The sequence below is a fragment of the Hydra vulgaris genome, chromosome 06 (genome assembly GCF_038396675.1).
Source record: "Hydra vulgaris chromosome 06, alternate assembly HydraT2T_AEP".
Lineage (NCBI taxonomy): Eukaryota > Metazoa > Cnidaria > Hydrozoa > Anthoathecata > Hydridae > Hydra > Hydra vulgaris.
In genome coordinates this window covers 48,222,501-48,250,116 of record NC_088925.1, presented here as the reverse complement: position 1 = coordinate 48,250,116, position 27,616 = coordinate 48,222,501, and the positions used below count along the sequence as shown (strand labels likewise).

Sequence of the window (27,616 nt, the reverse complement as noted above, 5' to 3'; positions counted from 1 at the left end):
TCTCTAGTGTTGGCTCACCCTTAAGTCGTTTTATATTTACTATGTTATTGTTTTGTTATCGTTATTATGTCATTGTTGTGATTGCTTGTGTTTTTTCGAACCTCTCTCTGGCGCAGTGTTTCTTCACCCGTAAGTTGCTCTATGTATGTCTGCGTTCTGTTTTGAGATCTGGCACAGTTTTGGCTCATCCGTATGTTGTTATATGTATATTTGCTTTGTTATTGTTGTCTGTAATAAGATTATGTTATTGTTCTGATATTTTGTGTTGATAAACAACTTGGCTACCTACACGTTGGTGTCTATTGTTAGAAATGATTGTTAGGTAGTTTCATTATTGGAACTTAATACTCCTAATCATTCGCTAAAAGCCTGGAAATAAGTTTTAGAAAAGAAAATGTTTTTTTAAATGTTATTGTCCTTTTTTATTTTTAGCGCTGTTAATACTTCACTAAAACATTCTCACAAATTAGGTTTATTATTTATAATTCATTTCAAGTGTTTTTTAATTTTTTACATTAAAACAACATATTTATGTGCAATCAATATTGTCAATAATAACTTTAATCTTTTTTTTAGGGAGATTTTCTGTTTTTGTAACTGATTTTGGAGCGTGTATTTTAAGGATTTTTTAAAAACCAAGACGGAATATCGTTAATTTTCATACCATTTAGTAAATGCTATATAAATATTGTTACAGTTTTGTTATCCAAATTGTTATAAAGATCTTGATAATTTTATTATGTTACTGTACTATGGTACCGTTACACTATTTTATATTTATAATTTTACTGTTAAATCAAATATGAGGTGGTGATTTTTTTGTAATATTAAGTTAACAAGTTCGTCAAATAAAAACTGTTTTTTTTTAAAAAAAAAAATCAATAAAAGTTTTTTATTAGAGTTGCTCCGAGGTAGGTTGGGGTCTAGAGAAAATTCATTTTCTGAGACCATTTTCTTAGAAACAGTAATTTTTCATTCAATAATATTCTTTGAAACAACCACTTTCATAAAGAATAAAAATAAGGCCCTTAAATTGTAGTTAGAATTCTTAAACCCTGGGGTCCTGTGATAATATTGTCCAATTGCTTCCCTCCCTTCCTATCTCGCTTTGTATAGCGGCTTTGAATTTTATTAATTTTTTTATTATTAAGAATAGTTTTTACGAAAAACCATATGATTAAACAAACCACTTTATATAGATTCTTTTCGAAAATAAAACAGATTTTTGAAATATTGTACATACTATATATTTATGCATAATTGATATATATAGTATGTAAATAAATGTATATATTATTGAATTACATTTAAAAATTGTGTATTAATTGAGTTTTATGATTTTATCAATATATGCATTGAGTAATTATAATATAACCCTATATCTTATTCCGTGCCTCACCCTCTAACTCCATGAATATCACAATCAATGAATGTTGTAATCTAATAAAACATCGTTTTTATTTTTTATACTAGTTATTCTTATTTTATTAATAAAAAAAAAAGTTTTGAAAATGAACTAATATTTTATAATAGGTTGTGTTACAATATCAGCACTTTATTCCAAAAGTAAACCTCTAACTATTGCTTGTGAATTGGAATAAAGTAATAAAAACTTTGTGTTCATAAAACTTTTGTATAACACCAATACATAGTTTTGAAAATGAACTAATATTTTATAGTAGGTTGTGTTACAATATCACCACTTTGTTATAAAAGTAAACCTCTTAATAGTAATATAATATAATAATAGTAAATATTATAATAGTAAACTATTGCTAGTGAATTGGAGCAAAGTAATAAATCTTTGTGTTCATAAAACTTTTGTATTATTACTTATACATTTTTTAAAAAATATTAGTGAACTGTCAAATAATGATGAGTCTTTAGGCATCGCTTAAAATTTTTTTCGCATAAGATTTTTTTAAACTCTGTTATTTTGCTATTTAAAACACATCTAGGGGGTTAACCTAGTGAACAGTCGGGAAAATTTTTCATAAAACGGTGCATAGGAATATACTCTAAGACCTTGCAACACATCCCCAGAAATTTTTTTTTGATTATCATTAGAAAACATTTCCACATTCAAAAAATGTTAACGACAACTTGTTTTAGTAAGGGCCTGGGGAGAAATCACATATTTTAGTGGAGTGCCCAGGAGTTATGTTGTTCGAGATAGGTTACTAAAAGGCATGGGGCATACTCAAATTTCTAGTATATTGATTCTGGTGTCGAATAAGGATGACTTGCAAAAAATTTAGGTAACTGGAGCTAAACAAACTCCGTCCCGACCCCTAACTGCCTCCTTCCTAGAACTATGTCTTCTTTATTCGTAAATTTTTTTTTTGTTTTATCATAAACTAGATCAAAATTCATCGACAGATTTCAAATTTTATCAAAAAATTTCTTTTTGTTTAAGATTTATAACTATATAAAGCTTAAAATTACCCTCTGAAATAACTTTAAATCGTCTCAACTTTTAAACGAAAATTTTTTTTGATGTAATTTGAAATCTGTTGATGAATTTTGATCTAGTTTAATATAAAACAAACAAAAATCTGAAAAGTGTTTTTAGGAAACATTCCCTGGTGAGAGCTATGAGGGGTCGAGAAGGGTTTGCTACAAATATTTATTACGGTAAAAAAAAATTTCTGGTATTTATGGTTAGATTATGATTGATATTTTACATTTAAAAGTCATACTAAATTTTTGTTCATAAGAGGTTTAATACTTTATCTTTTATCAACTACATACCTGCATATTGAAAGCTACTTTAAAAGTGCTTGTAGTTGTAAGCAACAACCGCGTTATTAAGCGCCTCTATATAGTTTGGGCTGTGTTCTCTAACATTTCTCATTTGCCAAAACTGATTGAAATCCTGATAAATGGATTCGAGAGCTTGTTTGATCCAGTAACTTAAGCCTATAGAATAGTAGAAGTACAAAAGAAATGCAAGTTTATTTAATAAATATTCGTCGTAAATTAAGCAATTTTTACGATTCAACTGTTGAAATAGTTTCCATTACTAAGATTTTAAATTATTTTTATCAAATGTAAAAGTTATATATCATACCGAAGACTCCTTCTTTCATGTTAATAAATTCGATAACATGTTGCTCAACTATGTGTACCTTCAAAGGAATTATAGCCCATAGATTTCTATAGCTCGTAGAAAACTCCTCTAAATTTTTAACATTGGTGGATCTTAATGATTTTCCAAAACAACCATGGACTAATTTTTCAAAATCTCCGAGTACCTTATTATATTTGGCAGCAGAAACCCCAAGACTAGACTCTTGAAAAAACAGTTCAAAGCTTCTATGTTTTTAAGCCATTTATTACAAATATTGTCTTCCAAACGATACTGCCCTTGGTAGGACACTCGGCAGATGTTTATCTTAGACAAACATTGGTTAACAAACTGTAACCAACACTCCTTGTTTTCAAATGAATTTTTTTTAATCTCTTTAAAAATTTTGTCTTCAACATTTAGCAATGTATGTTGATCAGGATCAATATTTACAAGTTCTAGTATTTTTTTTGTTATTGTTGCCTATTAATAAAGGGGAATTAACATTGCAATACCCAATAGAAGTATCTCTTTCTACTAGCTGTACATTTATAAAAAGTCCAAATAAATTATACAAATTGCAATCTAGCTATAAAAATATTTTTTTTTGGTAATAGTTTACTTACCTCTTCGCTTTCATTTTACTCTAATAGAAATGGAAGTTTATCACAATTGAATAATTTTCCAATCGTTTTGTTGTTCTCAATCAGTTTAATATTGAAACCAGGCTCCACACTTTTCCATCCTTCTTGACTTTTCTGAAATCGTGCTACTTCAATCATGTTGCGATTACTTAGAAATTATAATGAAATTATTACAAAGATTGGCTTTAAACTCATAACAAATTTATTTTTTAAAGTATTTTTCAGCAACAAAAAACCACCTGGAATGTAGTTTTATTTAAAGTTTGTTCAATTTATCTAAAGAAAAAAAAGGTTTCTTAACTTCAGTCATTCCGAAAGAGACAGTTGCTTCGGACCAAAATATTTCAAAGCTAAGGTGTTCTGAAAGTCAATTGTGCTAAAATCTATGTAGAGCTGGACAAAACTTTTCCTTGCGTTGTTGGAAATGTTGATTTTACAATGGCAGTCAAGTTCGTTTGTCTTTCTAATTTCGTACAGGAATGTGGAATTCCTTGTCCCACTTGGGCATAGCAATCTTGACAAATTAGTCATTCTGCAGGTTTATTTGTAACATCATCAGCGCCTTGATGAACAAGTTCTCCCGACACACATTTAACCATGTGGGCCAATATTTTTTTCCATTTTTTATTTGCGCCCATTTTAACAAATAAAATATTCACATATTCTCCCTCTAATAACTCTGGTATTCAGGTCTAAATTTTATAGCATATGTATAGCAACTATTATAACTATAATAGTGAAACTAAATTTTAACTGAATAAATTAGGCATCAATATGGTTACAATTATCTTCATAACACGGTAGTATAGTGAAGTAAGGATCAGTCCCTTCAAGCCTTTTTCTACATTTTGAGCAAATCATGGTAGGAAGGTTGGGGTTATCCGCTGAAAAACCTTTCCAGAATAAAGTTTTGATAAGGTTTGAGTAGTCATTTTTCTTTTTATTTAGATTTAAAGAAGTTGTTTCAGCATAATTTATTGGTCTTAAATCGTTGCCTTTCCTAAATCAGGAAAGGCTAAATAAATCGCTATATTCTTTTGCATGCTTAGGCATTTTAAATGAGTGCTTCAAATAAAAACTTCTGATATGGATTGATAATGATGGCATGATACATCGGTCATATCAATCAAATGTCAATAGAATACCAACATACTAGAAAATTGAGTATGCCCCATGCCTTTTAGTAACCTATCTTGAACAACAAAACTCTTGGGCACTTCCCTAAAATATGTGATTTCTCCCCCACTAAAGTGAAAAAAAAAGTTGTCGATTACATTTTTTAAATGAAGAAATGTCTTCTAATGATAATCAAAAAAGTTTCTAGGGATGTGTTGCATATTCTTAGAGTAAATTCAGCGTGATATCAAATACTTTTGCACGAGAAATAAATATTTTGCGGCATACATTTGACTGATTATCTGTCTGTGGAAAGCTTGAAACCTATAAAAAAATAAAAAGAAGTTAACATAATAAAAATTATTATGTGAAAGATATAGAGTTTATCGCAATTTTTAAAAAATTGCAGCTAAATGGATAGATACAGGTAATTGCAAACTAGAAATCTTTAAAAAGTATATAGCAATAATACAAAATATCAACAATCTCAAATAATCATAAACAGTAAATTTGAAATAAGTTCTGTTCTGAAGCTATAAAACTAAAATAAAGCAATATTAAATATATTTATTTTAGCTTTAAGGTTTAGAGAGAGAGAAGAAACCATTAGTTTGACAACTTGTTGTTATTGAAGAACTAAAATAATAAAAAGCTGTTCCAAAAACTTATCATTTGAAAAATTATAGCAGAAATATCTTTATATAAAATTACATTGCTTACACTTGATAATGTTAAGATATTTGTTTTTTTTGTACACTAAAAATGTGTGGAAACTTGATGCATTAGTTAAAGAAATTATTTAAATAACATTGGCCTAATTAGTTTTTAGCGGTGAAAAAGGCTTTAAAGCTAATTTAACAGCAGTACCCTGGGTATGCTGAGCCTAAAATATCAAAATATTTTATTAATAAAAAATTACTAAACAAAAAAAAACTGTTAAAGCTGTTGCAATAAATAAAACATTACCATCAACTCAGAACAAAAATCGGTATCAAAATTTGAGTCTTTAGAAGCTGTGCAAAGTGGATAAATTAAAAAAAAAAATTGATAAGAAATTCTTTAAAAAAAATATAAAGCCATAAAAACTAAACAAAAAAAGATATAAACATAGTTTTGCATTTTATATGTGCATAAACTGGAAGCATAAACTTGTTGTCTATTTATGCCATGGACTGGATTAAAATAAGTTTGTATAAAATGTATTGCTTTTTACCTCCAACAACATTGGCATATTTAAAAAAAACCTGTGTAAATAAAATTTTTTGATTTTTTAGTGTTTGAAGGAGCTTTGAAGCTGATTTAACAGCAATATCCTGGTAACGTTGCGCTGAAAATATCAAAATATTTTAAAGATAAAAAATTACTAAACAAACAATCTATACTGTTGCAATAAATAAAAACTATTGGTCTTAAAACTTTTGGCCTTGGCCTTGGTCTTTTCCTTGACCTTGAATATTTTATTTGGAAATCGTATAATAATGTACTCTTTGCCATTATTAAAACAAATACAATTATTTCCGATCTTCACACCAGTTACAATGATGTTAGACTAAGTATAGATACCTAAACCAATATAACTGGAAGGATAAGGATAAAAAATTACCATGCTACGATTGACAAACTATTTTATTAAGCTATTTTTTTGTTATTAAATCAAAGCTTTTTGCCAATAGATTTGTTCCCAGTCCGGTTGCCTTAAAACTTATTGCATTGCATTCTGGAATCGATTAAGGTGTGATAGTAACTGTTTACACTTTTATTAAAAGCTTTTTACTGTAAATTCTTTTCAAATGATGTCTCTGCTTTATTACTCAAATGATTTAGAAGAAAATAAATCTGATGAAAATTTGTGTGCTAGTAATGAAAATTCAGCTTTAGTTTTAAAAAGAAAAAGAAATGTTTTTCCAAACAAATTACAGACGCTATCACTGAAGATGACTTTTTAAAATGGAATATATCTGACCTATAAAACTTTTCATCAAAAAGGTTAATTAATCAAATCGGAAATAAGGCAACTTCAGCATAGAATGCTTACTATGCCTATTGTCTGAACTTGCAAGTTCAAGTGCATAGTGCTCAGGATAAAGAAAATGAGTTTGAAAATAACAAGTTGAATAAAAGAAAAATTTCATCAAAATTAATTATAGACCCAAAAGTTGTTAACTTATGGTTTGGTTATTGGTCCTTCGCAATTCTCAGATGTATAATATGCAGAAATTCAGCTATAATTAAACAAAAAAAATACTAGAAAAGCTTTTAGAGGTGGCAAAAATTTATTTAAATCAGACCATCTTTCCATTTTTCGATATCACAATATCAACTCTGACTCTAAGTATTGCCATATTTCAGTTTATTTTTTACCTGAATAAAGAAGCAATAGACCTGTTTATAATGTTTGGGTATTATATAACAAAAAGCATGGTACAATAAAATCTGAAGAGTATGACTGTACCGCTGGGTATGTTTATTAAAATTTATTTTAAAGTAATATGTTTTTGCTAAATTATATATTTTTTACACTTTTTCGGTTTAATGTTAGTCTAAATAATAACTTTATTTTATTGATAAATAAATACTTCAAAATCTTTGCTATGAAGCCTAGTTTAAAGAATAGCTTAATTCTGCAATAATTATGAAATTTTGAAACTTTTTATATTGATAGAAATATTTTTGTGTATTAATAATTAAATTTGTTTTTTCACTTGCTTTCTGCATTTTTTACTTTAAAAAAGTATACTATTTTAATTTTAGAATCTCTGGTTGCTGTAAACATGTTGGTGCACTTTTATGGTATGTTAAACACAGTGTAAAGATTAGTGACAATAAAACATGTACATCAAAACCTCTCGAATGACTCAAATCATCAAAAAAAGTTAAAAAACTCTATGGACCATCAATGCTAAATGAAATTGAAATAGTAAAACCTCTGTTAAAAGATACCTTAATGTTTACAAGAAAAAAGTTTTCAAATCGTTTAAATATTGATCCACAAGCCACAAATCAACGAGTAGTTTCTATGACAAAGGAAGATGTAGATTCTTAGGCACAAATAACAAATTATGATTGTGGATATGTCATGCTTATGCAAACAAAAAATGTTGTTCCTATACCTAATATTTCCAATATTGCTCAAGAAATCGAAGTTAATACTTCCTTGCATCCATCTCTCCCTAAAACGCCTTATGAAGTTGTAACTTATTTACATTGTAAGATTACATATAAAGTTTTATTGCTGCAGCTAGCTACAAATTTTGACGAAATTTCTGACCTAGAACACTTAAAAAGAGAGCAGTCATGTAATTATGATTGGCATAAAAACCACAAATGCAGAGTCACTGCATCAAAAGTTTATAGTGTTGCTCGTAAAGTAAATATTGACCCAGAGATATTATGTCCAGAAAAATTAACATTCATTGTCGTTGGCGTATTATGTAAGTCAAAAGTTTTTAAAACAAAAGCTACTTCCTTGGGATTACGCCATGAAAAAGATGTACTCAAAGCATACTCAAAAGAAAATAACTGAGTAAATATATAAAGAAAGTGACTGAGTGCGGTTTATTTGTAAATAAAGATTTATAATAGTTAGTGCATTGCTTGATTCCCTTGTTCATTGTGATTGTTGTGGCATGGGATGTGTAGAGGTTAAATGTCCTTGGGCTCATTGAGAGCTAACAATTCCAGAATTTGCCGCTATCAAAGGCACATGTTTAATATTTGAAAAAAATACAATATTATATATGATATTGAAAAAAAAGTACAATATTATATATGATATTGTACTTGATCCTCAACATTCTTATTATAGTCAAGTGCAGTGTCAAATGGCTTCAACCAGTTTTTCATACTGCAAGTTTGTTGTTGGAACTAACAAGACTTATATAGTTATCGTGTTCATTTTTCAATTGATTTTTGGCAAAGTTGTGTTAAGTATATATATATATATATATATATATATATATATATATATATATATATATATATATATATATATATATATATATATATATATATATATATATATATATATATATATATATATAATATATATATATTTCTACAAAACTATTATCTTGCCTTATTTGATAAACGAAGGGATCTCAAATACAGTAGAGTCTGTTTTAAATGAAACTTTACTTAAAGTTTGTGACAATGATAAAATTGACGATGAAATTAATTTTTTTATTTCATAACATTTAATAGCATTTAAGGTCAAAATAAGGTCAGTAAACTAAAATTATTTTTTTTAATTACATTTATTTAATTAGTTACACATGAAACCCTTTAGTACTTTAATATGTGTCGTAATTTACATATTGTTATGATTCTTGTAATCAACTAAAGGAGGCGCTAAATTAGGAATAGCTGCAATTAAAGTAAAGATATGGTCTAGCAAATGAACCATACTCAGTGGTAAAGATGTTTGCAGCAATTAAATGTCTTTTACGCGAGAAATATCACGCTCTATGTGAATTTTTGCTCGGGCTATCAGGGAAATTTTAAAAGCTAACTTACAGGTAAACTTTCCTTTGCTTTTAAGAAACGGTAGTATTACTAATTTAACTTTCCTAGCAATTAAAAGATCACTGGTATTGAACCCTTTATACACCATTACAACATCTTCTTCATTTAATGTGTCGAGGTAACCTGATGTTTTGTGAATATATTTATCTAAAGATGAACCACCGTATGCTTGAGATATATAATTAATCATTACGGAAGGTGCTATGCCAATACTTTTTTTCCAAGTGTTTCGATTTCTGTAGTTCGAATATGTTTGACCTTGTGCTTTGGCAATACTTGGTTGCTTACATTGACCTTCTGTGCAGTCTAGTATTAAGACCGCATTAACTCTAAAAGGCTTAAAACATTCTGGGTAACAAGTTTTATTTTGCTCCCGCAAATCCGGCCAAATAAAAATTTTAAATTCAAGTGCTAAAGAAGGAATCCTGGTACTTAGGGTGCGAGAAACATTAGCTTTTGAAAGACAAAGGCTCTCTTTTACGTTTAACTTTATCATTTGTTTTGTTGGATCCTTGCATGTATAAAGTTAGTACGTTGCATTATTTATTCTAATAAGCTGCATCGAAATGGTTTAAACAGACTTTAGTACACGAGCAAAAAAAATTGTTTATTTTTGCCGTTTCTATCCACAACAGCTCTGTTCATAGATTAAAAATAACACCCACATAATGCCCTATTTTGCTTTTAAAATATGGAATGTTACCTGTTAGTACATTGCACACCAACATATTATAAACAATCATTCTTATTTGTAATGAACACGTATTTTTACCTTCTGGCCTAAATACAATTTTTTCCTCTTCAAACTGTAGCAAATCATTCTCCAAACTAGCAATTACAATGTTATTTGTCAAAACAATGGCATTATGCTTAGTTTAAATTTGCCTTAACTTATGCTTTTCATTTAATTTCATAGCTTTTTTTCAGGCTTCTAAGTGACATATTCGCACATTGTAATTTTGTTTTCAGATCATATATTTCTGTCCTTAAAACTTTAATTGCTTCATCTTTTTGTTTAACGTTTCGTCTTAGAACATTTGGCATGCTGCTTAATTCTGCTTTTTAAAGTGCTCCAACGTCGTAAATAAGAGTTGGCTAAACAAAAAGACGAGTAAGATAACCTGCCTTTTAGTTTTTGTTTTATGGGGCTTAATTTCTCTCTAAAGATATGTTTAGCATTATTTTGTTCCGTATAACCTGCAGATGTAGATGATTCATGAGTTAAAGGATATAAAACATTCATATTGGCAAATGAAACATCTGAAGAGCCTGATGATAATACAGTATTATGCAAATTTGATATATGGTCTAAAAAAGGTTCATTGCAAAAGATAGCAAAATGATTAATGTCCTCAGCCCGTTAGTAATATCTAGCCCATGCAATGATTTATTCATGAGACTCCTTACCTAATTTTTACATATTTTTATATCAAAATGTTTGAGATAAAATCATGTAAAACTTGACTTGTTGAGATTAACAATTTATGTAGCTACTATATTTTATAGATTTTTGGTACTCTTCAAAGTCTGCTTATTTTCCTCAAACCAGTCAACGAGAAAAAAGTTCAGAGTTTAAACTGGTAATGGCAAAGCTATTTGTATGGATATAAACGTCGGAATGTTCAACGTTGCTTCCACGTTGATTTACAGTTAAATAAACGTGATTTTTTTTTCAACGGTGTCAATTTTTTAAATTTAGCTTTTAAAAGCAACGTTAAAAAAATCGACGTTGTTTCAACGTCTCAGTGTTAAAGGAATTTTAACGTCGGAATTTTCAACGTCAGTTCCACGTTGATTTATAGTTGATAAACTTACGTTGGTTATTCAACGTAAAATCAACGTGCCTTTTTACTTTATTTTTGATATCGAGGTAGATTATTACAAGGGTTTTTAAAAATCAAAACGGCTAATCGCCAAGCGGTGTCGCGTTAAATAAGTAGATCGTTCAATAATTAGACAATCAGCTCTGCGCAAGCGTCACGCATGCACACATTCAGCGTAAAGCTTCCATTAGGCAGATTAAATCTATCGTTAAATAAGTAGCCTTGTTTCCATTAGGTATAAACTCAAAAAACAGAAATAATCATATTTTTAAATTTTTTTAAAATTGAATAATTAAATTGCCACTCTATAATTACTCTGTTGGAGATGTTTAGCAGTATGTCTCTGATGGAATAATAAAATATTATCATAAAAAAAGGTCAACATTGTGGTATGTGTATATATAACCCACTATTTAAGTTAAACTTTTATATAGTTTATGATTAAGAGTTATTATTGTTTATTTTATATTAGTATTTGTTTCTGAAAGTAATTTATGATTAAGAGTTATTATTGTTTATTTTATATTATTGTTTGTTTCTGAAAGTAATTTTGCACTATGTCTCGGCATGTTAAAACCCTCAGTTGTTTTGGAACTTCTATTTTATGCATTGACTTATTTGTCAATTTGCTCAGAACTATTAGTCAATTTTTGTTATATATTTAAGTGTTGCAGTTAAGTATTATTGGAAATATTTATTGAAAACAATCTAAGATTAATTTTACTGTAAATTTATTACGGATTTGAACGTAATTTTAAGAAAGTGACCCTATAACAGTTCAAAAAAAGCTTATTGTACCTAAGTCCACTAATTTTTAAGCCCTTCTACTTCATGGAACTTTATTAGTATAAATCAATATACCTACACTAATACAAAGTAATTGGTATAGAGATGTGATCGTATCAGTTTCACCATTTTTAGACAAGCATGGGACCTTGAATTTGGGCATTGAAAAAATCTGGCCATAGGTGCACAAACTTCTGCTAGACCTTATTGGACCTCTTGCCTCAACAAAACTTGGAAAAAAAAATATTATTTCAAGTACTGATCATAGAAGTAAACTTATTGAAAAATTAACAATTTATGTAGCTACTATATTTTATAGATTTTTGGAACTCTTCAAAGTCTGCTTATTTTCCTCAAACCAGTCAACGAGAGAAAAGTTCAGAGTTTAAACTGGTAATGGTAAAGCTATTTGTTAATGATAGTATCATTGTAAAAAGAGGCTATCGAAGTTTAATTTTTTCTGAAGTTTTCTTTAAAGTTTGTTAATACATTCTAAAGACAAGGCCTTAGATATTTTAAGAGACTGATCTGGGTGGCTTGATTATACCTTGATTGATATAGCAAAAAGTTTGTTTTTATATCAGTTTTATAAAATATTTGGGTTTCAAAGTTTAAAATATCTGGGTTTTTTTGCATTTTTAGTTGTGTTGATTCATGTGGTTTTTCAGAAAATTACAGATTTATGCAAATGATTAATGTTAGAAAATCATATCGGGTGTTTCTAAGTAATGTATTCTGATGTTGTTTCACATTGAAAGTATGCTCAGTTTTATGATTCACTCTTGAATAGTTTAAGTAAAGATTATGCGCCATTGTTAGTGCATAGAGTCGTACATCAAAACGATTGTGATCTTTTTTTAAAAGGAAATGCACCGGCTTTGTGTAGCATTATCAACATGAGTTAAATTATATAAAAAGACAATGATATAAGGTAATATTAACTGAAATGTATTAAGAATGATAATTTAGAGTCATAAAAGGTGTGCCTTCAGTACAATCATTGTTGTGAATGTATCCAATTATTTCTGCTGTTTTTGTTTTTACGACTTATTTGAATATTTAAATTCAATCAATATAAATAAGTTTTTTTTGTTTTTTATTTTGGTTTGTTTATATACCTTATGTTTTAGTTAATATTTAAAAATTTCATTAATTATTTTATTTTTGTAAATGTCTTATAGATGTCTACAATTAGACAATTGGCTAATTTAGGTCAACTATTACTTGTTCTTTATTTTTTTTATTGGCATGATGATTTGTTTTGCTAACTTTGTGGTTATTTTTTTCTTACTGTCATCAGTCATTCATTTTATCAACTAGCATTATCGATATAAGATATAGTTAATAGGTACAGTTATTAAAGTCAGTTCGTAATTTACATACATTTAATTGTAATGAGATATTTAATCAATATTTTACACAATGTTGTAAAAATATAGACTATTATGGCATGTTGATACCATGACTGTTTTAAAATTTTTAACATTTATATGACTTAAAACTTCAAATCCTTCGGGCACATAATTAGTGTTGTTTTCGTAAATTAATTTATTGACATATATTGATAAATGCATTTATTAAGTACTCTTCAGGCACGTAAACAGGTATTTTTATTCTTTTTATTTTATTTATTGCAGTTTTACGATATTACTTTTTTATATAATACTATATTTCTAAATTATATAGGTTTGTAACTTCAGGAGGCTGCTTTTGTGGAATAATCGAATTTCTTCCAAAAATGCCCAAGTTTCAGACAAGTTAAATTTTTTCAAAAGTACTTAAAATCCATGTTATTTATATTATATTTATTTAATTTTGCTATTAATATTGTGTAAGGATATTTTGATCTTATTTTTAAAATAAAGTTTTAGTGTATTATAAAGTGTGTTGTCGCTTTGATGTCGCTTTTATTTAAAACATTCACATAGTAAGAAATAGTAAACTAAGTTTTGGTCACATTTCTCTATTATTGTGCTAAAATACATTAAAACCACTAAAATTATCGAATAATATCCATTTTAGTTGTTATTCAACAATAGTACAATAGAAGTGTAGTGGTAGAGCGCTCGCCTCATAATCGAAAAGTTCCGAGTTTAATCACCACCACGTCCCTGGAAGTACCGTGCTCAACTTGTTTCTCCGCGTAGCGGTCTTATTCGTAATGGTTTGTGTTTTGGAGTTATAGATTTGAGAAAGGGTTGTAACAAAAACAAAAGCAGCCTCCTCGACTGTAGTAGCTTTTTCGGCCTTGAGGATGTAAATTAATACACAGAAAAAAAGCTAGAAACGAATTAATAAATTCTCTTCTTTTCTTTTTTTCTGCGATAACATCAAAGTACTTTCCTTACTATTTATTTGCATAGAATCAAGTGACAACCTCATTTCTACGCGACTCCTTATCGGCTCTTTTTTTTTTATCGACTCATTCAAGTGGTTCGATAATTTTTTAACTTATTTTGCATCATTATTGTTTCTATATCCACACTGTGGTCCGAACTAAATTGAGTAAAAAATACAAACACCAACCGATAAGTTGGTGTTTGTATTTTTTACACTTACACATAATTCTCGCAAACTCCATCTTTATTGAACCCTTAAAGGAACTGTAAGATTTATTCGTTATCAATATTATTAGGCATGATATATTTAATTTTAGCGATGAAAAACATAAATTATAAATAAAAATAAATACTTTAATGACTTACATATCTTACTCTTTTGCTACCGGTAGTTTTGCGCTTTTTTCACTACTTTGTTTAGTTTTATATGCGCTTACATTTTATTATTGTTTCTTATGTCTAATCTTTTTAAAAAGCTTAACCATCCAAATATTGTTGCGTATATTGGCTTTAGTATTAGACCTCTAGCAATTTTGTTTGACTACTGCTGTGTACTAGTAGAGAATACAGTATGCCATTCATTGCCAGAATTATTAAATTTGTTTAATGAAGAAAGCTATTTTAATTATATGGAACGGTTAGATTACTGCTTACAAGCAGCTAATGGATTAAAATATTTGCACGACTTAAACATTGTGCATCATGATTTTAAGCCTGCAAGTATTTTAGTTCATGGCACTTTAAGTAACATAGTTATAAAACTGATTTTTGTGACCTTGCTATAATGAAAGAAACAATGGCAACAAAGACTAAGGTAAAAGCTGGATTTGCTGGTTTAACAATAGCTTATCTTTCTCCTGAAATTTGTAACTATACAGTAAATACTGTTACAAAAGAATCAGATGTTTATGCCATGTCATTATCTATTTTTGAAATTATGTCAGGATTAGACTCACCATGGCAAAATCACTTTTCTGTTTATAAAGATATTTTTTAACTCAAGCTCTTGAAAAAGGAGAAAGACCAGATACAAATATTATTTCTAAAATATATTTGGAATCTGACACAAGACATCTTGTTGAAACTATTGTTGGAGGATGGAGCAATGATCCAGAAGAGCAATTAACTTGTGTTCAGGTATCTTTATATTTTTGAAACTTCAAGAAATTTCAACTTCTTTGTCTTTTTTCTAATAGAATATCGAATCAATTTTCTTATTCGATATATATATGTATATATATATATATATATATATATATATATATATATATATATATATATATATATATATATATATATATATATATGTATATATATATATGTATATATATTTGATATATATATATTATATATATATATGTATTATATATATATATATATATATATATATATATATATATATATATATATATATATATATATATATATATATATATATATATGTATATATATGCATTATATATATATATATTTATATATAAATAAATATTTATAAATAAATATATATATTTATATATAAAATAAATATTTATAAATAAATATATATATTTATAAATAAATATATATATTTATATATAAATATATATATATATATATATATATATACATATATATATATATATATATATATATATATATATATATATATATATATATATATTTATATATATAATAATACTCGTTATTACTTAACTCTACTTTCTTTACTTCTAATTTTTTAAACATAAAAGTTGTTTTTTTTCTTTTGCATTGCTTAGCTAGCCGAGTATATTCTTTTTCATTTCTATTATGTATTTGGTACTCACTTTTCATTCTCTTTTCATTCCAATTTTCAATCTCTGAGCTCTGATAAACTTCAGCTCTTTTTTAGGAGTTTTTAAACTTTCCAAACAGTTTGAGTTAATCTTTTCCACTCTTTTTCAATTCTCCACTCTTTTTTAATGTTTTTTACAATGTTTCCCGCTTCCTAGCGTCAAAGTTTAATTATATACCCGATTATAAATCAAAGGAGCTACTGAAAGGAGCTACTTATCTTAAATTACTTTTTTCATTAATTACTTACGTTTAATAGTGTTATTATTTGTATTTATATCACTGGCGTTTTTTTAATAAAAGTTTTAAAATAATGTCAAAAACGTCAAAAAGCAAAAGAATAAAGCTGGAATGCATTGATTGTGGCAGTGTTTTTAATAACGACTACAAATTAAAACATCAACATGTAGTTCATAATGGAAAACAAATAAAGGCGAAACATTTTTGAGCCCCTAAAAATCCGTTTGATATTACCCAGTTTTGTAAGTATCTGTTTTTCTTTTTCCTAATCTGCATTATATTGCATATATAAAATAAATAGATATTATATGTGTTAAAATTTTGTCTCATCAATTTTTGTGTTTTCAGATCAAGTCTTGGTGTTAGATCTAAGTTGCTCACTCTAAAACCATTTATTAAAAAAGGTCTTAGAGTGAGCAATTTAATATTAATATATTACATTAATAAAATACTATATATCACATTAATATTTTAATATTTACATGTATGACAGTATTTCCGTATTTTCCTGATTTTTATTTTATTGATATCAATGCTCTATTACCGACATCAATAAAATAGAAACAAAGTCAATCTTTTGGTCCCTGAATTTTATAATTTATTTAAAAATTTTTAATTAACACCCTAGTTTATATATTTTATTGTTAAATCACTACTATAATTAGCAGTTATATTATGTATAACCATTGAATAACAGAGATCTATGTTATCTCGAGATAACTCTATTCTTAGGTTATATATCATTTTACAGGAGTCACTTGGAGAAACCAATCTTTTATTGAACACTGAAATGGAAGTAACGTTCAAATATAAATGATGCAGCTCAGAACTATACAAGTAAATTTTTACGAATCTATATGATAAAAGGTTGATTTTAAATGAGTTTTGATTGTTTTGATGTTGATTTTCTAGATTTTTTAATTTTATCATTTATCTTTAGTTATGCAGAATTTAAAACTAAAAAAATCCAATTAATTTTAAACTTTAGTGGAAACAAGTCATTAATCAACAAATAGCACTTAAAAAAATAGATCAAGAAAAGTTCAAAGGTATTTTTCATTTGTTGAATAATTATTGACATATTATTTTTATTATCTAGTTATAGTGTTATTTAGAAGTGTTCGAAGAATGCAAAAAATGGTTTGACTGTTTGTATATTATTACATATATGCATATTATTTTTATATAAAATATTACTATTTAACTATAAACTTTCATTTTTAATTTCTAGTTGAAGTTAAAAAAAGAAGCCAACTAGTTAATGAAAAACAAATTATTGATGATGTGGAGACAAAAAAACACCCATGGATATCTTGTATTGGACAAAAACAAGCCATAAGTCAAGAATTTGAGCAATGTAATGAAATTTTAAACAATGTTAAGAATTCAAAGTTTCCAAACTCTGTACTCTTTTTGATCAATAGTATAGAATACATATCAAGTATTAGAAATGGTATTTGTGATTACATAAGTTACGCCACAAAAGCATTAGATGACTTGATGATTGGAAATGAACATGAAAACATTAGTGCAAAAGTTTTGTGGAACATGATCCAGGTAAACGTATTCAAAAGTTAACAATATTACAATGACAATTTTTAATATCATTAGGACCCCATCAACCTAAACTGGGCAGATATCCCAGAGACAACAAGAATCTAGTAAATAAACAACAACACTTTACTCCTATATGGTTTAATGAATTTCCTATGCTGGAGTATAGCATTGAAGCTGATTCTGTACTTTGCTTTGTCTGTTCATTATTTTTTCAAATAAATGAAAACAATGTTTGGGTTAATAGTGGTGTAAGGCAATGGCAGAAAATAAAAAGCAGAGGAAAATTAAAAATGGGAAATTTGAGTCTACATTTTTCATCTGTATCTCATAAAAGAGCTATGTTAGATTATTGCGCATTTACTAGCCAATCAAGTGGTGTTGATTTTATTTTTAATAAGTCTGCTCGAGAACTGGCAATATGTGAAAACTATGAACAAGAGTTTAATAGAAAAGCAGTCGGAATTTTGATTGATGTGGGCCGCACTTTAGGAAGACAAGGGTTGGCTTTTCGCAACCACAAAGAAAAAGAAAATGAGTCTTAAGATGGTAACTTTTATCAAATAATTCTTTTACTTTCTAGACACAATGCAATCATAAAAAGATGGCGTAGTGATAAAAATATGCGAACTCACCATGTTACCTATCTTGGATGTCAATCCCGAAATGAATATATAGATCTTCTTGCTGCAGAAAATCGAAAAACTATAATTCAAGAAGTTTCCAAATCAGAACTATTTTCTGTTATGGCTGATACCACACCAGATATATCTAACAAAAATCAATTGGCTGTATGTATAAGATATATTGATTCAAACGGCAAAGCTAATGAACGATTGCTTGATGTTATTGAATCAACTACAAAAACTGGATATGAAATTGCTAAATATATTTATGACTGTCTCGTAAGACATAAAATTAACACTAATAATGTAGCGTTTCAATCGTATGATTTTGCTAGCATTATGAGTGGACATATTAAAGGAGCTCAGCATTGCTTTACTGAATTTGTTGGCTACGCTGTTCCATATATATCATGTCAAGCACATCGGTTAAATACCTTTCTTGAGCATAGTTGTAATGCTAGTCCTGTAATTGGAGAATTTATAAATGTACTTGAAAATACTTATGTATTTTTTTTATCCAGTACAATAAGGTTCAAAGATTAAACAGACCGTATGATAGAAATTGAAGGAAGTTTACAGCTAAGAAATCTATCAAAACCAAGATGAACTGCTCGAGCAGAAAATATAAAGTCTGTGTGGACATCGCTAAATCCAATTGTTGATACATTAAAAGACATAACAACTTCAGATAAATTTAACAGTTTAACAAAAACTAAAGCTCTTGGATTAAAAAAAAGATATTAAGTTTTGATTTCTTTGTATTGTTAATGTTCATGAAAAGCATCATGTACAGACTTAAATATTTAACCGAACATTTAGAAACAAAAGAATTGAATATATGTGATGCAGTAGTACTAATAAAATGTACTGTTTCTTCCTTAACAAATATAAGATCAGATTCTAATAATATGAATAACTTAATTAAAAGCTCAAAAAAAACTGCTCAATTGTATGGAGTTGATCCAGATGCAGATTATAAACGCTATCACAGAGTTAAAAGCATGCCAAAAAAAATTGATGATAATTCTGATAATTCTGCAAACATTGATTTGTTAACTTTTTATCAAAAATAAATAATCTAGTTTTAGATACTCTTTTAAGTTTGTCAAATCAAAATCCTTAAGTCTTCATTGAGAAACTCAAGCCGATTTTTAGTATCTTACATAATCCGCTAAAGTTTACAGCTGCTTCACCAGAAAATATAGAAAAAGCATTTTCACTTTTTCCTCGGAAGAGTCAAGCTGGCTATTTATTAGACTTTGATGCAGTTGCAGCTGAATGGGAGATATTATGTCATTAATGTTCAAGTTTAGCAACAATAATGGAAGTAATTGAGAAATCTCACGAGTTGAAGAATTTATAACCTTGGGCAAATCAGTTTTGTCGCCTAGCTTTAACAGCTCCAATATCTACAGCATCAAATAAACTTACGTTTAGTAAATTAAAGTTGGTTAAAAATAGTTTGCGCTCTACTATGACTGCTGAAAGATTTAGTTCACTAATGATGTTAAGTTGTGAAAAAGATATTACTGACAAAATTGATATTGATTGTGTTGTTAAGAAATGGTCTTCGACTAACCAAAGAAGAATAAAGGTTTGAAAAAATCAAACTCTAGATCTTTAATTTTTTATATTATTATATGAATATTATAATGTAATTTTAATTTTCTTTCGAAAAGTCTTTTAAATATTAATAGGTACCCTAATAATATATAATAATAATAATATAATAAATAATTGGTAACCTAAATTTAGCCTGCTAAGTTAACTTTTTTTTGAAAACTAAATTTTTTGCACTTTACCCAAAACGGGTAGTCAACGAGTGTACATTTTGCTGCAAAATTCAAATTTTAAAATATTTAGTCGACTAGAAAGATTCGCTAGTGAGATTTTATCCGCCTATTGTCTTAATGTATGGTTGCGAAAAAACGTGCTTATGAATAATGGATACAGAGAAAAAACAAATTATCAAAATGTCACGTGACGGATTTTTGAGTTAGTGTTTTTAACATATTTCACCCCCCACCCTCGTACTTTTCCTAGAATCGCTCCTGTATGGGATGATCATTTTGAAAATAGAAATAGTGGATTGTTTTTACGCCTGTGGTACGCACAGAATCATCAGGTAAAGTTTATAATAATACAACATGGTGGACTGCTACAAATATAATTTTCATATCGTTCTTTACTACTTTTTTTTTTTTTTTTTTTAAAGATAAAATAAAAAAATGTTTTGATTTCCAGCCGCAAATTGTTGTTAAGTCAAATAATGTGTCTGGCCTTTCTTATAACACGACTACTCTGATGTTGAAAACTTTTGATTATGCTACATTAGGTAAGACACTAAATCAATAAAACACTTCACCAAAGTTGTTGCATCTATTTCTTTTTTTAAAATGTGTGACAGTTTTATTTTTTTTACATTGGCTTTTTAATGTTTAATTTTTACAAACAGAAATATTGTTGTTGAAAATTTTGGCCGCACAAGAAGAAATAAGAGAGACTCAAAAGTTACATTCAGCTATGTTGTACAACTTTCAACGACATATTAAAGCAACACAAGGCATTATGGAGGATTAAATTGAATTAAACTTACCTCTTAAAACAATTGAAGATGTGGAAGTTTATGAGGATAATTTGCACGATGGAGATGTGAAAAATTATTTGGTAAATTATTTAAGTTTTCTTTCATTTAATATATATTAAATAAAGTTCATGCTTATATTGTTAGATATATCAAGTTGAATATTAGTAAATCTGTTTTCCATGTCTTCAGTGGGAGACATGAAACAATTTTTAAAAGTCATAAAAGTCATACATCATTAGCAATATTTCAAATAGATTACTAGTACATCATGAATGTAGTCTCTAAATTCAATAGGTCAAGATGTTGATCTTTCATGGCACTAGCCAGGTACCATGGAATAGTGCCATAAAGATTTATTAAATTCCCACTTGTTTTTCAATGATAAAGTATCATATCAAATATGAATCTAATCGTTTAATATTTAGGTGTAAAAATTATGCTGTTAAGTTTTTATTTATTATTTATTAACTGAATTCAATAAATTATGAGTTTAAATATTGGCAGTGATATGGTAAACCCCGTTAGTAAAAGAAAGAAAATTGTGTTTTGTTTAGGGGTTCTACAAATTTGGTAAGGAATACACAAACAGAGCTTGCTCATCCCCTAAATGTTAACTGATTTATTTTTGTCTTTTTTTTTAAATTATGAAATTAAGAAATAATGATTGTCGAATCACCATAATATATGACCTTAATTTACTCATTTGATTTTGTTATTTGTTTTTTTTAATGTTATTGTCAGGTTCAGGTCCTTGTAAATATAGGTTGCACAAATCTAACAAATTTTGTAAGAAGGAACATGAAGTATTTATTATCTAATGAACTGGCACGAAAATATAACTTAACTGGTCAGAAAAATAAAAAACCATTTCAGCCATTGCAGTTATTTCAAAAAATGTTTTGAAAGTACATTATATCATATGCTCTCCTTATTTTCTTTTTTTATTAAGTATATCATTTTTTCTATTGTCATAATATGTAGTGAAAAGAACATTGGTATTTTTACCCTATCCCATGTTAAAAAAACTTTTTTTTCAAAATATCTTAAACTTTTTACATAAATTTAAAACTGATTAAGAATTAAAGTATCTGAAAAATGACCAGTTAAGGTCATCAAAAAATATGGCTTAAGTTGGCCTCAACATATTACTATAAAATATTATGATTTGATTTACAAGGAATACCTACTAAATCAAATCATAATATTTTATAGCTATATGACGAGAACACCTAAAGCCATACTTTTGGATAAAATATATTGCATGAGAAATGTTAAAATAGTAACATTTCTTTTGCAATTTATTTCAACTAACGTATGTTTAGGTGCTGCAAAAAAAATCTTAGAAACAAAACAAAATTTCTTCATAAAAACTTCTTGATGAAGGACTTTCTGCTTGGTTTGGTAATGCTCGAGAGTGAGGACGGCCTAAACGAACGAATTTTAAATGCAGCATCAAAAACAAAAAAGAACTTAGAATGTACATAATGCAGAAGCAAACATGTGGCGTAAAGAATGCTACAGAGAACACTTGTATATATATTTATTACATATGTAATAATAGTTTACTTTAATAATAAAATATATATGAATATGTCTTTGTGTTTTTAATTTGCTTATTAAACATTTAGCTTTTAAAACCTTTATAAAAAATGATTAAAATGATCATTTAATTTTTTCAAAATGAAACAAAATGCTTTAAACGAATGATCGTTAAATTAAGGTATAAAAGATTTAAGTTATACGTAGTAAAAATTAATAAAGTATATCCTAGAAACTTCTGGGGTCAGTACGGGAAAAAGAAAAAGTACCTGATAAATTTTTCTTTTTTTTTTTTTATTTAGCCCGTATAGTCCCCATATAGATCCAGCGGATCTATATGGGGACATATATATATATATATATATATATATATATATATATATATATATATATATATATATATATATATATATATATATATATATATATATATATATATATATATATATATATATATATATATATATATATATATATATATATATATATATATATATGTATATATATATATATATATATATATATATATATAATAATATATATATTCCTATATATTAGGGCTGTCCAGAAAATATTACACAACCCAGAAAGTTTTCTAGGGGTTGCTCAAAGCTCTTGAACATTTTAACTAAAATATAACAGAAAATGTATTAAAACGCTATCTTACTTTTGTTCTTACTTGGTCTTACTCAATAAAATTTATTAAAGTAATTATGGAAATTGTTGTTTTTTATATAGTAGTAATATGATGCACAACTTGTGCATGTTTGTTTACGTTCTACATATATTTCTGGAAAATAGTTCAATATTTTCATAGTTTTTAAGGTCCAAAATGAGGAAAAATGTTGAAATTGTCACTTCAAGTTAGTAAGTTCAAGTTATTAGTTTCAAATGTTTAGTGTTTTTTTGTCAAAACTTGGAAACAGCTTCCGATGTTGTTCCACACCTTGCAATAGCCATGCGCTCTGTTGTTCATCTGTTGTTATTATTGTTGCAAAATCTGAGATTAGTTTGACGCCTCGTTCGGCAGCATCGTTGACAACTTTTACTGTTCGAACAAACTTTTCAGCAACTTGGAAATCTTTATCTACTGCCCATTGATTCACTGGTCTAGCAAGCCAATCTCTTCTGATGTTGAGATTCTGGCACATCAGATGTGACTCCGGTCCTAACAGACTCTTCAATGTTGTGTTGCGTTTGATTTGTCTGAAGATTGGTTTACCCATTCGGAAGTTTTCAGGCACTGCTATTGTCCACAATTTGTTTGCTATTTCTTGCTTAACATGGTCACTCATTTTAGGATGATGACTAAATAAAGCAAAAGGAACAACTTCTTTAGTGAGGTACCATCGATGGTTGTTTAGTTTGGGTACCACAACATCTGCTTTTTCTTTGTCTACATTGCGGAAATCCATCATGTCATGAATGAGTTCTAGATCGTTTACGGGAGCATCAGCTCCAATACTGGCTTGCATCCATGCTGAGGTGTAAAAAAGAGCCAACAATCTGTTTATACGTTCCAGTTTATTCACAGTTTCTTTGTCGTATTTCATTGCTTTTGAAAACATGAACATCTTCCCAGCATATATGTTGCAAGCCATCCAACGAGCCTGATGTATGGCTCCAGGTTTGAGGAAATGGGTACCACGAGGTGGTGTTTCACCCAGAACAATAAGATTATTTTCTGAGCACTCTCGGTAGTCATCCCGAGGAAACACATATGATTCCTTGCTATTGAGCAGCATTTTTAAATTTTCAATGACTCGTTCTTTAACTTCCAACAACCATGGATTTTCAATTTTCAGCAACTGGATAGGTGATTGCTTATGGAGACCTGACCATGCCTCTATGAAGGTAGCAAACATTTTGTTTTCTGGTCCTCTGATTTCACCAAACAGTGATTTCCAAACAGCGCTAGCTACAAGTTCAAGGATATGGTGACGACAAGCAAGATAAAATAGCTTTTTATCAACAAGTTCTTCGATAAGTTTAGCTGCACCCTTATGGACCCCACTGTTGCTTGCTGTAGTATCAAATACCATAGCGACAACTGATTCTTTTAATCCCCATGCTTCTAAGAGATCATATGAGGCATCAGCTTGAGTTTGTCCTTTAGAATCTCCTAGTTGTGGCACACCCAGCAATTTTTCCGATGAAAATTCTGGTGAACCTGACAGAAGAATTGCTAGACGTTCAAACTTATCACCAAGAGAGTCCTGCAGTAACTTTCCATACCAGTGCATGGCACCAAATTGAGGTGGTTTTTCCTTTATTTTCTCCATTATGTTTTCTGCAATGTGCTGTCTGTTTGACATTCGCTTTCGACGCGTAGTTGAACGGGATACATCGAAGTCGTCTAGATTGCCACCCGCTGCTTTTATTATAGCTGAAACTATCATTGTACTTTGATTGTCGGACAACTTTAACCGATCGGCTGCTGTCGTTAACTCGTCACATTCCATAATTTTTCTAGGAACTTGAAGTGTAACAAATTCTTGAAACTCTATTTTTTCAATAATGTGATCTGGGTCAAAATCCGGATCAATTTCCGTACAACCAACTTGTGCATCATCCTCGGACTCTTCAAAAAACTCATTTCCTTCTAGCTCTGCAGCTGCTCTTTTCTCTAGTCTTTCTGTTTCTTTTTCTTGTCGTTGTTACTGCTGTTTAATTCTGGTCACAAACTGTAAAGCCTTTGCTTCAAAAATTTTATCCTGGCCATTCATACTAGACTTTCTTTCATGTTTCTGATCAAGATAAAACGCAATGTCATCATCTTTGTGTTTCTGAGATAAAAGTCTAGATTTTCTTATGTCATCAATTGCATCTGGAGCACCAATGTCGAAAAGCATATCAAGCTCTGAGATGAAGTTTTCTCGTTTGTTACTAGGGTCGGTGGCACGACTTCTATTTTTTTTTAAACTGGTCCATTCATTCCATAATCCAAGAACATCAAACATACAGTTTTGTCTTACTTTGGTTTTGATGCGAGCCATGTGCCAAAAATCTGCGACACTGTCTGCAACGATGTAAGAAATTTCTTCATTCTTAACACTGTTACCAACGCTATCAGGATCATGTCTCAGATATAAAGCATACTTCATCACCTGTCTGCGTTTAGGTAACTTTGCTCCTGTAATTGATGATCATGGCTGACCAATCAATCAACTCCGTTCCATCTTCAAAACGTATCACTACACAGTGGGCCAGTAGGTGGACAAAATGGGAAAAATTTTAGTTGTCTAATCTTGAAAACCTATTTAATTTTAGTATCTACATATATTAGGAGAAATCTATTGATAATTTATTTATATTAAATCCCTTAGTTACTAGGACTCTAAGCATTTGATTATTGAGATAAAAAAAAAAAAATTATAAATAAGTAATTAACGGTGACATCAACGTTGTGTTATTTTTCAGTTACATCTACGTTTTCGAAACAAAAAATTAGTACATGTTATTCTAGAGTATTTAGAGATAAGAAAAACCAATGTGTGAAATAAATTTGTCATAGCATGTTGTCTCAGTTATACTTTGAAAATCACAGAATAAAAAAAAAATTTCTTAAGAAACTTATTTTTTGCCGCACAATAACTAATAATTACCACAATTTGCCATGTGTTGTCTTATATTTATTTGAGCTATATGATGCTTCAATCGAGTTTTAATTGATTGCTCGTCCTCTTAAATCCCCGTTCAGATTTTATGTATGTTTTAACTTGGTTGCTATGGTACTAAATTTTGCATAGCAACAACTCATTTTTACATTAACGTTGTTTTAACAGTATTTTACTTGCGCTAAATACACAATATTGGGGGTATGTATTAAAATGAGATTCAGAATTCTTATGAGGTTAACTTTTTTTGGTTACTATGGATACCTTACTTTGCATAACATAGCAACAACATATTTTCGGTAGTTGTTAGTATTTTAATTACTAACACTGACAGTAATTTAATTACTTTTAATTTTAATTACTAACACTTGTAGTAACTTAATTACTAACAAGTATTAGTAGTCCAGGCGGCATATATATTATAACATTTTACTTTTAAATACAAAATACTTGTTACAATAATTATTTAGATATGGTTTTGTTAAACTTAGACATTCATAATTTTCTCCAAAAAAACAATCTTAGTATTTCAAAACAAAATATTACTGAAGATATATTAAAATTTATTCAGCCAAAATTTGCTGATTTTAAAGACGTTGATTTTAGACATGCTGTTCAACGATTTGTTTACTTGTATAAAAAAAAGTGGAAATCTGCAAACTATACTGTGAAAAATTTTGAAAAGAAGTTTGTGAACTGGCTTAATGAATATTTAATTGTCAGAAAAAAAGACAATGAACCAACTGCAAGTAGACGTGGTCGAAAACCAGTTGCATTTGATAATAGTTCTAATAAAACTAAAAAACGGCGTGAATCTTGTTTAATTGAATCTCATTCATCCAATGAATTATTTTTTGCTGCTAATAAAAAATTTAGAGATGAATCTGTTGTTATTGCTGCCAAGAATGTTTTAAATATATCAAATACAGATAAAGCAACTAAATATTCAGCAGACGAAGCACTGGCTTTAATAATTGATGCAAGTCTGACAAAAGCTTCCTATCAATTGATTAGAAGCGGAGCCTTGGAGAAAGAATATAACATCTACCCCGCTTACAATGATGTCAGAGATGCAAAATTGAAATGTTATCCTACAAACATAACAGTGGAGGACTATTCAGCTTCAGTTCCTTTAAAAGATTTAATGACTCATACTTTGCAAAGAATCTGTGCAGTTCAGGAACCTGTGCTAAGGCACTTGATATTGAACGACAAAGCAATAAAAACAATGACACTAACGTGTAAGGCTGGTTTTGATGGTGCTACTGGCCAAAGCATTTATAAACAAGTTTTATCAGAACCCGACATTAACAGAGATTTAAAGCGTGAAGAATCATTATTTATT

At 28.5% G+C, this 27,616-nt stretch overlaps 2 protein-coding genes across 3 annotated transcripts in view; one reads left to right on the top strand and one right to left on the bottom strand.

The window, feature by feature from the left end:
• LOC136081927 (uncharacterized) overlaps positions 1 to 27,616 on the bottom strand; it is a 74,545-nt gene that overhangs the window by 38,016 nt on the left and 8,913 nt on the right. The window lies entirely within an intron of this gene.
• LOC136081928 (uncharacterized) lies at positions 15,974 to 22,704 on the top strand. 2 transcript variants are annotated; one of them, XM_065800359.1, is made up of 7 exons: positions 15,974 to 17,185; positions 17,337 to 17,397; positions 17,580 to 20,122; positions 20,392 to 20,653; positions 20,773 to 20,863; positions 20,984 to 21,195; positions 22,438 to 22,704. In XM_065800359.1, the coding sequence occupies exon 3, from the start codon at positions 18,526 to 18,528 to the stop codon at positions 19,069 to 19,071; it is 546 nt and encodes a 181-aa protein (XP_065656431.1). In that variant the 5' UTR covers positions 15,974 to 17,185; positions 17,337 to 17,397; positions 17,580 to 18,525; the 3' UTR covers positions 19,072 to 20,122; positions 20,392 to 20,653; positions 20,773 to 20,863; positions 20,984 to 21,195; positions 22,438 to 22,704. Both variants share the same exon structure in this region, with proteins under 2 accessions (XP_065656431.1, XP_065656432.1).